The 15,974-nt window shown below is 41.1% G+C and overlaps 1 protein-coding gene across 3 annotated transcripts in view; it reads right to left on the reverse strand.

Moving 5' to 3' along the window:
* The window catches only part of LOC103590680 (rho GTPase-activating protein 10), a 209,160-nt gene that overhangs the window by 16,077 nt on the left and 177,109 nt on the right, over positions 1-15,974 (reverse strand). For all 3 annotated transcript variants that reach the window (XR_550495.1, XR_550494.1, XM_008572972.1), the window contains exon 13: positions 13,890-14,049. Coding sequence is in view for 1 of the 3 variants with exons in the window: in XM_008572972.1 (XP_008571194.1) it covers positions 13,890-14,049 (160 nt within the window). In the remaining 2 variants the exon portion in view is untranslated. The remainder of the gene's footprint in view (positions 1-13,889; positions 14,050-15,974) is intronic.

Consider the following 15,974-nt stretch of genomic DNA (forward strand, 5'->3'; position numbering starts at 1 on the left):
TTTTTTGGGGGGGGGGTAATAAATACAGAAAAATTTTTTAAATTTTAATTCTTAAAGTATAATGCCTGTTGGTTAGTTTCTACAGCAGAACCTGTCTGTCTCCCTGGTATATCAGTATTCCATCTTTATCATTGACAATATTTCATCCTCTAGACTACCTCTATGCAGTGGAAACAAAATACAAGTCATGTATGTAATGTTAATTTTTCTATTAGTTATGCTAAAAAAAAAAAAAAACTAAAACAGGTGAAATTGATTATAATTTTACTTAACCATGTGTACTTAATACTGTCATTTCAGGGCCGGCGTGGTGGCGCACTGGAGAGTGCGCCGCTTGGGAGCGTGGCGGCGCTCCCGCCGAGGGTTCAGATCCCATGTGGAGACCGGTTCCTGCTCACTGGCTGAGCGCGGTGCGGGCGCAACACCGAGGATTGCGATCCCGTTGCCGGTCCCCAGTACGGGCACGACACCGAGGGTTGCAAACCTGTTACCAGTCAGTAAAAAAGACAAAAAGGAAAAAAAAAAAGTATAATGCCTGTATTTTCCCAAAAACGATAGAAGAAAATATTTATTTTAAAAGAGACTTTTTGATTTTCTCTTTCCCTTGATTTAAAACTGTTTGAAGGAACACAAGGCATCTTGGGATGGCAGCCCATAGCAAAGGTCTAGCAGTTTTTTCTCAAGCTGGGCTGCAGGAGAGAATCAGGCCCTAAGGCATCAGTATACAGAATCAGTAACCACCTCTCCCGTACATCTAGAATGGTTCTAGCCACATGTCTGTTGGGAGGCCATTTTCCATGCATCTCTCATGTTTCTGCACATCTAATGAGCAAGAGGCACTGCCTCCCTTTGTTCCGGACCATCTTTCCAAGGACATTTTTAGGGCAAATAGCTTCGGGAGACAGAGATTATGTGTGTCTCTCTCTGGAGCTAAGAGCAGGCTCTACCCGTCATAAGAGTGGGGTTTTCTAAGCTCTGGATTCCTCCTCCTGTAACTCCACATGCAGGTATTACCTGGGCCATGCTGTATCATCCTGTGGGAAATGGGACTAGGGGAACTGGCATAAGAAAATACTGATACTCTGATTACCGAGATTAGTAGCATCCTTTGGCTCTGACTGGGAGTCCCATGTCTTCTTCCAGTATCCATGAAACCATGACCAGCTAATTTAGTAGCTTGTAAGCAGGGTAATATTTTAGACCTTTTATGATCTTGACACTATCATCCATGAGAGAATTGACAACACAGTCACTCAGATCAGTTTTTTGTATTCTGTGGTTCAGAGGAGGACCCTGGCTGAGAAAGTCTTTGGGCTAAAGATCGAAAGTGATTGGTGACATAGGAACGAAAAGATCATTATGTGCTAAAATATAATGAAATATTTTGAGTGTCCTCTCCTACCACTTCCCAAATTTAAACTTTTTTTAAAATCAATTTATTTCCTTCTTCTTGCTGCCCCTTTAACTGAGGATTTTTGATTAGTAAGACTGGCATGAGCACAAACCCCCAATTCTATTTAAGGATGAGCTACTGACCAATTACAGAAAAGTTACATCTAACTGCCACGTGTTTCTTGAAAGCCAAGTTGTGGTTTGCAGAAGTGGAGAAAGAACTTAACCGTTACTAAAAAGCTTAGCAAACACATTTACCAAGACAGAAATCAAACAGAACTACTAATACCTCTTGGTTATCATCCCAATTTAACACACTAAACGGAAAGAGTCTTCTAAAACAGGACTCTTCTCCATTTTCATAGCAGAAAAACCATCACCACCACCTTCCTTTGAGGGGAACTATTGGCTTCTCACTAAAAACATGATTTCAAATTGCTAACTCAGAAACACATTACTGAAAATACGTATATTCAAAGTCTACCTGGCTATTCCTTAGGCAACAGGGAAGTTTCTTACGTTTGGGTGAGGTGGGGTTGGAGGAGGAGTCGGGGAAGCAAGGACTAGAATATGCATTTGTGTAAGTGATAAAGGAACTCTGCGAGAAAAAAAGAAATCAACACTCTTGCTTTGGAAAAACAGGCCTGGATTTTAGGGAAAGACCGTATAGCTTTTGCAGTAGGGGGAGAAACAAACCCACAAAACATGAAGTGATTACTGTGACTGTTTATGTGTACACTGCACAGGGTTTATTTTTATAAAATTTAACAACACAGCAGTCCACGCTGCTTCTGACTCAAAGTGTGATCCAATCTTCTCCAGTACCAGACTCTATGCTCCACGCATATTAAAAACTTTCTGGCAGCCGAAGAGCACAGACATTTCAGAAAGAGAGGAGGGGGTTAGGGCCTTTACTGTTAAAATTCAACACCAGCTGCACTGGTTACCAGAGAAGTCCTGCATCTAACCAACCTTTCTTGCCTAACACAGACAGGTCTGGCTTTGGGGAAGTGCTAGATATAAGGGCCAACTCCAGGCTCTGTGAGCACTGAGTGTAATTTAAAATTCAAAGGAATACAGCAGAGAGAACAAGAAAAGAAACTGGCAAGAAAAGAAATGACTGTTTATTTGAAGTTACTAAATCCCTCAAACACCAAGATATTTGACTATGGCTATATGATATTGGAATCAAATCATTATTTTGTGCCGGAATGAAAGATTTCAAAACGTCATTTGAAAGGTCTCCAAGCAGAAACTAACACATTAGTGAAATGATCTTCCATGCCAGTCTGGGAAATATACAGCATAAGTCTAGAACAGCTGTCCTGGGCAAAAGTGTTTGAAAATGTTAATAAAGACAGAAGGAAATATTGTAGATCTGTATATTATGGGAAAATCTCTGTTCAAATAAATGCCAGTTATTCCTTAAGTGCCAGAGAGGGAGAATTCCATAGCAAGCACATTGTTTGGTTCCAAATGAGCATATCGAGGGACAGCAAAAAGCCTGTGACATGGAAGTCACCATAATCCATGGGATTGAGTGAGGAAGCCTCTGCTGCCCATTAGGAAGGTTTGAAATGGACGCTCTGGCTCATCACTTATGATCTGAGAACTACCTGTCAGGATACACCCGGGGACTATGACACCACCTACTCTCTGGGAGCACCTGCCAAGTGAGTGGAGAATGACAAGTAATAATCATAATGCTGTGTCATGAGTGCCACGTAGAGATCTGCCCAGGATCCCTCACAGGAACAGAGGAGGGAGAATGTAACTATGACTGGGGCATACAGGAAGGCTTTCTGGAGGAGGTGGTGTCTGTGCTGAGCTGAGACTGCCACTGTCAACATCATCATCACCTCCCCACACTCAGGCTCATGGGACACACCACTATACACAGTCCAGCACTGTGCTAGAACAGCTCCCATATGCTAATTTATTCCCAATGGCCCTGTCATTCCACATGCCATATCAGAAGCCTGAATCTCAGAAAGGAGAAAGTGACTCACTCAAGCTCACGTCGGCAGTAAACCCTGTTTGACCAGCCAGCACAGAGCTCATACCCTCAAGTGACTGGAACTGAATGTGAGGAGAACAATGGCAAGAGATGTGAATATGGAGATACTCAGGAGGCAGGGCCACATGCTGAAGGTACGAAAGGGCTACTGAAGGATTTTAATCACAAGAATTACCAGTGTGTAAAATTCCGCCACTCTACGGAAAGAACTGGGTTCCAATGCCAGCGCTGCCATTTGCTGGCTGTGTGCCCATTTGCAGTTTCTCAATCTCCCTAAGCTTGTTCCTTTTTTTGCAAATAAAAGAAAGGATACTAATCACTAGCTAGAAGCTGCAGTGAGAAGGAAGAGAATGATTTGAGAGAGCCTCCCAGGGGCTGGCCCACAGTCGGCACTATTACCCTGCAGTTGACAGTCATCCACAAGAGAACCTTGGCCAAGCAACTTAAGTCCCTAGTGTCAGTTTCCTCAGCTAAAATGGAGAAGGTAATTATTATTAGGCTGGATCACTGTAAGATTTAAATGAGATAATAGGTATAAAACACATAGCAGTGACTGCAGCATAGCAAGCACTCAACAAATAAAGCTCTTACTACTATTATGTATTTCTGAGTCAGATCTTGCCTCTGCTTTCTAGGGTTACGTCATCACTAACTAAAGACAGCAAATAAACTATGGTACAGGGAAAAATTACAAAGATATTAAGTGGATGTCACCATTTAAAACAAAAAGTTTGCTAAATGCAATGTGGTATTCTGGACTTAAACATGTAACAGATAAGGAATATTATTGGAAAAACTGCTAAAATCCATATAAAGTCTGTAGTTTAATTTCCAGTACTCTACCAATGCTAATTTCTTTAAACATTTTTCTAACAGAGATACCATGGTTCTGTAAGATGTTAACACGAGGGGAAGGTAGGTGAAGAGTCTATGGGAACTCTTCATACCATATCTTCGTAACTTTTCTGTAAATCTAAAACTATTCCAAAATAAAAATTTTGTTTTATATAATAGTATATAAAAAGAACAACCCAAAACAAATTTTTTAATCACTGAAATACTAAGGGCCTTTTGAAATTATCATCACATACTTGAAGGCATCCAAAACACAGGCGGAAAACTTGCTTGATTCAATGACAAGATGCATGAAGATTACACTTATTTTTTTTCCTTTGGCTTTTTTAATAGTCTACTTTTAAGCATGTGAATTAAAACTATTTTCTAAATATAATCCTATGTTGTTCTCTGATAAATAAATAAGTTTATTTTTTATTTTTTAAATTTAATGTAATTTTACTTTTCAACATACATTGTACTCGATTTTCATGTCCCTTTACCTGTTCCTCTCAACCCCCTCCCCCCCCACCACATATCTGTGCACTTGGCTTAAACAGTTCAAGGAATTTTTGTCTTCTTCCCCCCCCCTTATTTGTTTCTGTGTTTACTTATTAATTTTTAGCTCCCACAAATAAGTGAGAACATGTGGTATTTCTCTTTCTGTGCCTGACTTGTTTCATTTAATATAATTTTATCTATGTCCATCCATGTTGTTGCGAATGGTAGTATTTCATTCTTTTTTATAGCAGAGTAGTATTCCATTGTGTACATATACCACAGTTTACTTATCCACTCATCTGATGATGGACATTTGGGCTGGTTCCAGCTCTTGGCTATTGTAAATAGTGCTGCAATAAACATTAGAGTGCAGGTATCCCTTCAACATGATAATTTCCATTCCTCTGGGTATATTCCCAGCAGTGGAATCGCTGGGTCATATGGTAGAACTATCTGTAATTGTTTGAAGAACCTCCATACCATTTTCCATAAAGGCTGCGCCATTTTGCAGTCCCACCAACAGTGGATGAGAGTTCCTTTTTCTCTGCAATCTCTCCAGCACTTATCGTTCTCAGTCTTTTGGATATTAGCCATCCTAACTGGAGTGAGATGGTATCTCAGTGTGGTTTTGGTTTGCATTTCCCGGATGCTGAAAATCACCTGCACCACCACATGGTGGTTAACTGCCCTTCTAGACATGGGGTTTTAAGGAACATGGGCTTTTTCAAACAGAGTAGTTCTGATTAAAGATTAGATCAAGGTCAGCAAATGTTTTCTGTAAAGGGCCAAATAGATAATACTTTAGGTTTTGCAGGCCATACGGTCTCTCTTGCAGCTGCTCAAATCTGCCATCATTGTAGGGCAAAAGCAGCCACAGAGAAAGTGACTGAGTGTAGCTGTGTTCCAATAAAACTTTATTTACAAAGACAGGAGGCAGTAGGCTACAGTTTGCTCACCCCTGGAGGAGACAGAACACATAAGAATCCATTTGGTGGGGTGTGGGGGAGGTGAAGACAATGAGGAGGCCGACTCCCGAGTGCTTGAGAAGCCCGTGGTGTGGGCTCCCTTGTGTGTGCCCAGAGTGACCTGCCAATGCTCACTGCTATACCACAGCAGCTCTCCTTGGTTGCTCCTGATCTCCTCCCCCCAGGAGGGAACCAGCCATCCAGCCAGCATAAAAGCAACAGAGACAGCCCTCAGCATCCATGGGGAGACTGGTTCCAGAATCCCCTTGGACACCAAAATCCATGGATGCTCAAGTCCCTGATATAAAATGGCACGGCACTTGCATATAACCTATGTACATCCTCCCATATACTTTAAATCATCTCTAGATTACTTGTAGTACCTCATACAATGGACATACTAAGTAAATAGTTGTTATACTGTATTGTTTTTATTTTTATTATTTTTTATTGTTGTCCTGTTATTTTGGGGTTTTTTTTTTCCCAAATATTTTTGATCCATGGTTGGTTGATTCCACGGATGCAGAACCTACAAATACAAAGGGCCGACTAACTTGTTGACCCTTAAGAAAAACATATTTTTTGCAGGAGGTGTGTGGGCAGAGAAAGGAGGAAGGGGACCGCAGGAAGCCCCTGAAGTTGTTTGAACAGGGGCATGGCCACACTCAGTCCGTCCTCAACCCATGGGATGCTGAGGCCCCTAGGCAGATTCCCTCTGTGCACAGGAAAGGACACAGGTCTAGCCGTCTGACACCTGACAGAGTTCACTCCCAGAGCAAGCATTTTCTTTATTTTGCTTTAAGAGAACTGTCTTAGAATTACATCTCTGGCCAATCTTTCCCTCCGAGAGCAATGCTCCAATCCCATTTTTCTCCCTTTCAGATGATCACTGTGGAATCAGATGAGAGGGTTGAACTTTAGCTTGATAGTTGAACAGAAAAAGAACTGTAGCTTCATTTCAGAAAATTATGGTGCTTTAGAGGTCTGAGGGTTGTAGTTCTGCAGTCTTTGACAGGAATGTTGCTATCAGCTCAATTCTTGTGTGGAAAATAGTTGCCACCCAACATGAGAGCTGAACATATAAAACAGGGCCAAACACAGCTCAAAGGGGTACAAAATTACCCGGCTAAGAAAAATCATCTAGTTACTCACACAGCTGACTTGGGGTTACCTGTCATGTTAAGTGAGCCACCCATATTGCTCAGAATAATTTATGGGTTTGAGCGAGTCTCAGGCCAAACCTGTAAATTATTTTCCCTGCCTTGGTTGATCATGTGATATCCAAGGACCTATTCTCAGAGGCTCACTGCAAAGGAGACTCCTAAACAGACAGACTAGATAGACAAGCTGAGTCTTCTTGGAATATCTACAGTAACTGATAAAGACAACCCAACTTCAGATCAACATTTAGGGCTTCTCCAAGACTAGAAAGGTTATCTCCCTGAGCTATTTAGTAAGATTATGCAACCGATGAACCAGGAAGTTGGGATCAAATTAAACTAAGAATACCAAATTAGGGGGAAAGGAAAATCTCAGCAGGTGGCTGCCTAGAACTCTCAGGAGAACACTGATTGGGTTTTATCACATGTGGTATCTTGCACCACTTGTAGTAGAACAATAATCCAGAGGGGCGGATGTTAATATTCCCCTTTCACATATAATCTTGCTAAATCTTGGTTTGTTTAATAACTTACATAAGGTTTCCAAGGTTTTAAGGCCTGCAAAGCCAGGCCTGTTTGACTCTAACATCTGTGCTTTACCAGTGTACACTGTCTCTCAATTCATAGAGACAGCTTATGTGGTCCCTGCCTTATTTAGATATTGAGACACAGCCAAGCAATTCATGAACAGCACATAATAAAGTACAATAATGGCATTGAGAAAGAAAGTCTTTACTGTAACAATAAGAACCAATGAAATTAAAAAGAAAAACAAACAAGACTAATGCAAAACTTATCTTTAAAGTCTCATGCAGTAGAAAAGCTACTACAAAATTCAGATGTGTGTCATTAAGAAAGCCTACTTTTTATTATGGGGCTTGAAAGTTATATGGACAATCAACATTCTGGCTTAAAAATGAAACCTCCAAGTTTCAGAACCTGTAGTTATATAACACAGCAAAGGAAGACATGAATTAGGTCACACACCAAGTGCCAAGTACATAACACGAATATCAAAAATATCCCAGCAAGCCACAATAGATGTGTATCAAAAGATGTAAGGTTGCTAGGCAGCTGACATGTCATAATTTCCGTACAAATCTGGAGAGAAGAATTCAAGGAAATGTACAGCACAAAAGTTATACCCTGAAAATGAATACGAATAGACATTTATGGTCAATGGCCAAGTATATGGGTCCTGTGTTTAGCATCAAGAGATTTACTGAAGTTGAAGTCAGACAAGTGAATATCATATTACTCATAAAAAGATTACGGATGCTGCTCTGTTGCAAATATCAAATTTCCAAGTCTCTCAGGTCTGTTAGGGGGAGAATGCTCTCCTCCCAAATCTCAGCCAAGGTACTGGATGATGAATGTGCTGCAACCAGATTCAAGTGTTTATTAGCCACAGATAATTATAAACTACAGTCACATGACTTAATGTAGGGTCAGAGCTCCCTCTTCAAAACAAGTGCAGTGACCAGCTGACAGTCAGAGATGTCTCACTGGGGTTCATGATTGAGGCTGGGGGTGGGGGATAGTTCGAACAATGTCCCCATATGCAACTAGACAATTTCAATCTCTACAGAAAACAAGTCTAAGGGAACCAGAGGTCACTGGGGCAGACAGATCAGGAGTCACATTCTGCCTGTGTCCCTTACTAGGCATGTGGTGGCTTGAGCCAATTTTCTTGGGCTTCTTGTGCCCTGGTTTCCCTATCTTTAAAAATGAGGATATATCTACCCCACCGAGTTGATGTGAGCATTAAGATGAAATATTTATGAAATAGCTAAAACAATACTTAGTGCTCCATGATCTTTGATCCTGAGAAATTCAAGAGGGTAACTATCTAACCAAACTTTCTCTAAAGCCTCAAATCACCAACCACTTCTAATGCAAAAGGTTCTATCCATTGAAATCCCCTTTCCCCCAAGAGGTGCAGAAAGGATCTAACTTGTGAGCAGAAATTCAAAGTGCTGTGCATTCGCAGCAAGGTGACATGCTCCTTCTGCTCATCTGGCCCCTTTTCTTTCTTACACTTGACCTCTCTTAGACCTCAATCATTTAGAACCTACTCAGTGACCCTATTGCTCACTTAGGCACAGGAGTGGGTCCTGGTCCCTAACTCATTTCTCACAGTACCCAGCATTGGACAGCACATCTTCCCCCATGAAGGTACTAGCTCTGCTAGAGATCTCAATGTAACCCACCACATTCTGTAACCAGGGCCAACTGATGGGTAGGCAGAGAAAAGTTGCTAACCTTATTAGCAAATGATCTTCCCACTAGCCAACAAAGATGCTGGAAATCCTTACAATGGGTAATTCATTCCTTTCAGTTAAGTGTCACCCTCTCAATCTCTTTCACAATTACATAGCTTTCTATCTCCTTACTACAAAAGCAATATGTGTTCATTTTAGCCAAGTCAGCAAAAAAGCAGAGGTGCAAAAAAAAAATGTTTCAAAGATAAATTTCCTGTTTTCCTTTGAAATAATAACAACAATAAAGGAGGTAAAAATATTAAGACACCAGCTTCTAGGGTAAACCAACCGCCCTGGTCCAACAGGGATTGGAAGCACTTAAGATCAAGAGTGTTGAAGCTGAGGAAGCCCCCTCTGAAGGGGCAGGGGAGAGGGAAGAAGGAACGACAGAGAGAAAGGGACGAGTGGAGACGAAGTCTGCCTATGACTGCTACCCTGTAATTTCTAGGAATGTGCCAAATTACACAGATATCTGTTAATAACTGTTTCAAATGATTACTTTTCTGAACTTCAGACAAATCATTCATGGCTTATTGTGGTATATACTAAGCCACAACTCATATTTAAGGTGTATTTTGATATCTCCCAGCAGAATTCATCAACTTGCTAAAAGAGCAGTCAGGGAACCAACAGTCAAGTAATTTGAAATGCCAAGTACTTATCTCTGGGAAACCTCTATTTGCCCAATTTAAATGAAGCAGAAGCAAGTTATTTCACTGACAAGAATAAAAATGGTTACCGGTGAGTGCCCACAAAGTATATGGATCTCAAGCACAAGGCTGCACGTGGGAGTACATGTGTACTATCAAGTGATTTTAAATAACCGGCATCAAGTCCAGGTAGGCGCAAATCTCTGCAGCACAACAGCAGCTTGGGGCAGTAGCTGGGATAGATGCTTTGGTAATATGTTAACATTCAGGATAAACAAAGCCAAGCCTTCCAGCAGGTGGAACAGAGGACACTGCTGCCTTCCTGGCCTGCCAGCGCACACAGTGAAATGCACCTCAGGGTACCAACATTCCCAGCTACAAAGAGCTATTCTAAGATGCTGCTATCTTGAATGTGGGAATGTGGTGGCAGACAAGTAGCTGTTTCTTTTCTTTCAAAATCTGTAGAGAAAGCAGATAGCATGACAGATATTTCTTAAAAGAGATCTTCTTTTGTGGTGGGGAACCTAAAAGGATTACTTGTCAAGAATCCTGCTCCATCCATTACAATTGAAGAAAACCTGTTTAGAAAAAACTACTTTCGTGGGGAAGAAATGACTTTGGAACATTTGAAATGCCTTGACCTATGATGTAATGACCTCGAAGGAGCCTGAGTTAGCAATTCTTTACTGGCAATGAAGTCACCCATCACCTTACTGAGTGTACAGGTAAGTAATAGCTCCAGATTGACTGACTGCAATGAATAATACCCACAAGTCATAAACATCAGCAGAAACCCAAGAAATCCAATTCTCCACATTGTTTTCTACCTGTCCGAGGGCCACAGCTGTACTTATACACTGCCTATATCAGAATCGTGCTGCTTTCAAATCCTGAAAACTTGCTTTCTGATAACCAAGGTTATGGCATTTCTGTACAACAGAGCTATTGGAGTCCTATGTGACCCACATACGTTTGGACTCCATTCCTCAGGACCCAAGGCAAGGTAAGTTCAAGTTTTGGAACACAGAGTCAACTACCCTGGCTGAAAACCAAATGCTACTGGCAATGTCTCCTTTTTAAACCCCTGGGTAGAGTATTAATGACCCCATAGCAACTTGTATGGCTGGTATACAGAGACGAAAGAGGGAAAAAAGACAAGACAACAAGAGACTACACACACACAATGAAAACTAAACTTATAAATGCTAGGCAAACAAAGAAAAATGCTGTAAAGAGAAAATGATGAGATTAGTTCTGTGGAATTCCTGAAGAAATAATTTTTAATCTTTATTTATAAGGAAGAAGAAAGATGGATCCAAAACCAAACATAGTAGTTTAAGAGACATTTGATGATATACAGAAAGAAATGGGATTTCCAAAAGGAAAGTGGAGGGAGATCGGGGATTAATTGGGTGGGAGACACAGGGGACAATCACAATTTGTGGTAATGGGCATGCTGATAGTATTGATCTGGCCATCACATCTTGGGTACAAGTGGTGACCATCAGCTTTGTACTCCATGAATATGCATAGCCAATAAAATAAAAATTAAAAAACAAATAATTAAAATAAGAAATTAAATATTTACTAATAACTATGTCAATATCACAAAAAAGTTCAGAGAGTTTAAGATCCAGTTCCTATCACTAAGAATTTTATGATCTAGCTGGGGGTAAGAGAAGGATTAGATAGACAGATATACAGATACCACATTAATACCAAATAATACTAAAAGGCAAAAATTAATTAATACTCAAAGGCAAAATTTTCTTAATGCCAAATAATGAGTATCAGCAGAGAAAGATATTATTTAGAGGCTCCCTGTAGACCAGCATATGAGGAATGACTTCCTGGAGGTGAAGATTAAATCAGACCCTGAAGATAGGTCAGGACTATTTTGAACAAAAAAGTAGGGGAATTATTTCAGGCAGAGGGAATCAAAGTATGCAGGAAGCACACAAGGGCTACTAGAAGGACAGCAAACACACCACTCAGAAGAGTGTTTAAAAAACACAGGAAGAGAAATCACTTATCTTAATTACACTCCTCAGAAAAGCTGTTTATCATCAACTGCTGCCTGGAACCATGAGGGCACTGGGAGGCAGTGGGAGGCAGTCCCCTGCATCACAAGGCTCACCTGTCCTCACCTGGAAACTTGTTAGATATGCAAACTTACAGGGCTCTTCTAAGACCTACTGAATCAGAAGCCCTGGGGTGGGGCCCAGTAGTGTAGGTTTTCACAAGCCCTCCAGGTGACTGTGACATGTGCTCCAGTTTGAGGAGCGCTTGTCTGTACCGAAACTTTTTAACATGATGATAAATCTGGACTGATAGATGCTCACAAGTAAATCCTTTAAAAGATGGGACTCCGGAAACAGTCTATGTACTTAAGAGAAACAGATGTAGTTCATCCACTGCATAGAAGAAAAAAAAAATGAAGTGCTTGAAGTAGGAGAAAGTCTACATTGTAACAAAAATCTCCTTTCCAGACTTGCTTCTACTACTTCCGCCCCCACTTCCTTTTTGGTCTCTCAAGGTTGAAGTGCTCTTCATGACATTTTAAAATCTGTAAGAATAGGAAGCTGGGGAATTCACTCCTCGTCTGATTTATGACCAAAAATAAAGTTCTTGTTTCAAGCCTGGACGTGTTGTGAATTGCACATTGACTATACCATGGCACCTAATGTCATTTTTCTGCAGAACCAGTGTGGAAGAAAGATGGCACTGAACTGTTCTCCACTGGCTGTGATACACACTTACTGAAAGAAAGAATCCAGGATCTGGTTTTCACTAACACACACACAGCATCGATTCCTCCTCGAGTGTAACCAGGATTACAGATTCCAGGTTCCTATGTTAACTACTGTTGTTGCTGCTTATAATACTAAAGTGAAAGAGAATTTTTACTGCAGAAAAAGAATAGGAAAAGTGACAAGCATAACCGAGAAATATGTAATTTAACTCTGCAAATACACAATCTTCAGCTTATTTTACATATATATATAAAATATATGTCATAATATATACATGACAATCTTGAGGAAGAAAATCGTATCTGGAGAATGTGTTTCCCTACTTGGAGTTTCACTTTGATTTTCAGCTAGATTTTCATAGTCGTCAGGTCACCCCAAAATTTTAACATATCAAATGTCTCCCAGCCTCTCTTAATACTTAATAAGTTCATAACGATTTCATGTGGATCCAGCAGTAACTATAAAAAGCCAAGTAATCTGAGGAACACTTTCCAATCCATTTAAATTCCCAAGAATGCCCAGCTAGAGTCAGATGACATCATTCTCTATAATTTATTTTAAGCAACTTTAGTTTTAAAAAATTCTTTAATACTCTCAGATGAATTATACATGTACTTTTGGATGTAATTTGATTGACTAATCAAGTAATGCCTTGTAATTATTAAGGGAGCAGTTTTTTCTTCTCTAAGCATTTGTTTGAAATTTGATGCCCCCCTGCTCTCCCAAGCCACCACCATTCTGCATCTACGCCACGGCCTTGGTCCACACAGCAAGATAAGCCCTTATAGAGTCAAACAAGTACAAGGTATTTTGTTTGTATTAGTAGCATCTGTCCTAATAAACCTGAGCTGATCTGCACAAGCCTGGCACTAAACCAAACTGAGAAGATAAAATCAGATCTGTCATCCATCACGTCTCAATCACGCAGACTGCTACTGAGTCAAATAGAGCATAAAGCTCCCCAAAATTCGTATAACTATCATTCTGTAGACAGTTTCAAGAGTTTGTATCACAGTGCATGAATTCTCATATCTCTCAAAGTTTGCATAACTAGTGAGAAAACATACTAAGTAGGACAGTCACAAATTTCCTTTGCACAACCCCAAACTGCCACAAACTAAACTTAGATCAGATTTGAAGTAGCTCCCATCCACCCCTTCGGTACTAGAAACACAGAGACACTATTCAAGAAAGGCTTTGGCTTTATGGATCCCTCTCCCTTTGGCAGCCCCACCGATTAGAGAACAAGGGTCCTCAGATCCAAAGGCTTCAGTACCCGCTGGCCATGTAAACTTCAAAATGAAGCCGGTCCTGGCCCTCCTACCCTCAGCACCAAACAGAAGCACAGTTACTTGCCCAGTGGGTGTCCAGTCGCCACAGTTCCCTCCATCTGTAAGAAGGTGGTTTCTGTCTGGTCCAGGAGGCCCATGGACAGCTGCAGTCGTGGGAGATGGGGAGGAAAGTGAGTCCAGACTGCTGGTTGGGGTGTCCTCCTTAGGAGGATTAGGACTGTCACCTAGGGGGAAAAAAGCATTGAATTTCAAACAAATACTCAGAGAAGAAAAAATTAACTCCGTTAATAATTACATGGCATTACTTGATTAGTCAATTAAATTATATTCAAAATTACATTTATAATTCAGCCTGAGAGTATTTGGGCGTTCTGTCTCTAAAGTTTTTTTTTTTTTTTTAAACACCAAAGATGCTTAAAATAAATCATAGATAATACACAGTAAGAAGTGTTTTCCCCACAAGAAAACACAATAATCCAAGTCAGATCAAATGGAAGACAAGAGCCTTAATGGCAGCCACAATGATTTCCTAATGTATAAGAAGCCCAGGTATAAATAAACCACAACATCAGCAGCAGCTCAGAGCACCCCAGCTGCAGGGTCCAACCTCTCACTTGCCAGTCACCTGTTGGGTCTTTAAGCCATTCTCAGTCACCACTTAGTTCATAGTAAACTGAACGACTCTAAAAGGAACCTTGTCTTCTGAGCTGGTATCTTGGGTTACAATTTCTAATAGCCCAATTTATTAAAATCCCAGACATAGAGAAACTTCCATTTCCCTGTGAATATCAGGGAGGATGTTGTACGAGGGTCAGGCCCCTGCAGTGACTGCAGGGGATGAGTTTAAACCAGAACTAAAAGGCATTTTCTAAATGAGTTGCATGATTTATGCATTCACAGAGGACCATTTTATGAAATAGGTTTAGTATCATTTGTACACATTACGGGCTTGGGTGGACAATGCAGAAGACGGAAAAGAGAGCTCACAAGAGCAGCTGTTTCCCTCAACTGGTCTTCTTGTTTTCTCAGTGCTCCCAGCTGCCATAAGTGCACCTGAACTGCACCCGTTAGAGCTTGGCCCTTCAGCATAATCCACAGTCCCCACTAAATATTAATCCCTCTGGGGTGCCATACAGAGGCAGCAATGTCCTATGAAGATGGCACTGACTTGTCCTTGGTTTTGTAGGTGATGAGTCACAGAGTCAGTCAACAAACTGACACAGAAGCAAATGATACAAATGGAGGCCCAGAACCCCAGCCACCAACAGCTTTTACCTGAGTAAGGCTTCATGCTTCCTCAGTCCTAGGTCCTAGAAACAGAGCAAGCATAAACACAAGGAACAGCAGGAACCTGCTCTCAGAAAACCATCTTAGATGGATTTCAATTCTTCTAAAAATGAAGCACAAGAGAAAATCCAGGCTCTCATTAAGCTAGAGCCCAAGATGCTAACCTTGAAAATTGATTGTACGAAATAATTTTTATTTACCCCGACTCAGTTTACAACTAAGGCTAAGAGAGAGAATCTTAGAAATGGAGATCTAGAAAAGCTAAATTCAGGGAAGCAAGAGTTAGAGACGGAGATGATGGCTTGAAGAAGGAATCACTTATGGGGACAGTTAGGGGGAGATGCCTGGATGACTCTGTGCAGAAGATTCTGGAAGGGAGCTGTCTTCTGGGCTCTTTCTTTCAAAGTATGTTGCAGGGGAGGGTGGGGGATATGGTGGAACAAGAGACGGACCCCATCTCCATGGGCAAGTCTTCTTCCTGGGCTGAGCCTCTGCCTATAAAGCCTTGCGCCATCCCCATTCACCAATGAATACTGAATGATGGCTCTTTCAGTGAAGTCACTTTTTCCACAGCCCTTCACCACAAAGCAGTTAGCTAATTGGAGAAATTCAGCCCCAGTACAGGGCCAGGTTTCAGGCAAATGAACTGAAACCCACTGACAGACCACTGCTATGACTTCCTTTTGATTTATTTTCTTTCTGGGATACAGTCCACTTTGGAACAAAGGCTGCGTCTCTCCCTGTGCCTAGAGAGCTCAACTCTGTCCGCTTCTGTTCTGCAAATGAGCCCGAGGGCATCAAGGGGCTGGAGCTCCAGCTCTCCTGGGCCCCTCCCCGTGTCCCTCAGTCATCAAGAGCAAGG

The sequence above is a fragment of the Galeopterus variegatus genome, unplaced genomic scaffold (genome assembly GCF_000696425.1).
Source record: "Galeopterus variegatus unplaced genomic scaffold, G_variegatus-3.0.2 Scaffold857, whole genome shotgun sequence".
Lineage (NCBI taxonomy): Eukaryota > Metazoa > Chordata > Mammalia > Dermoptera > Cynocephalidae > Galeopterus > Galeopterus variegatus.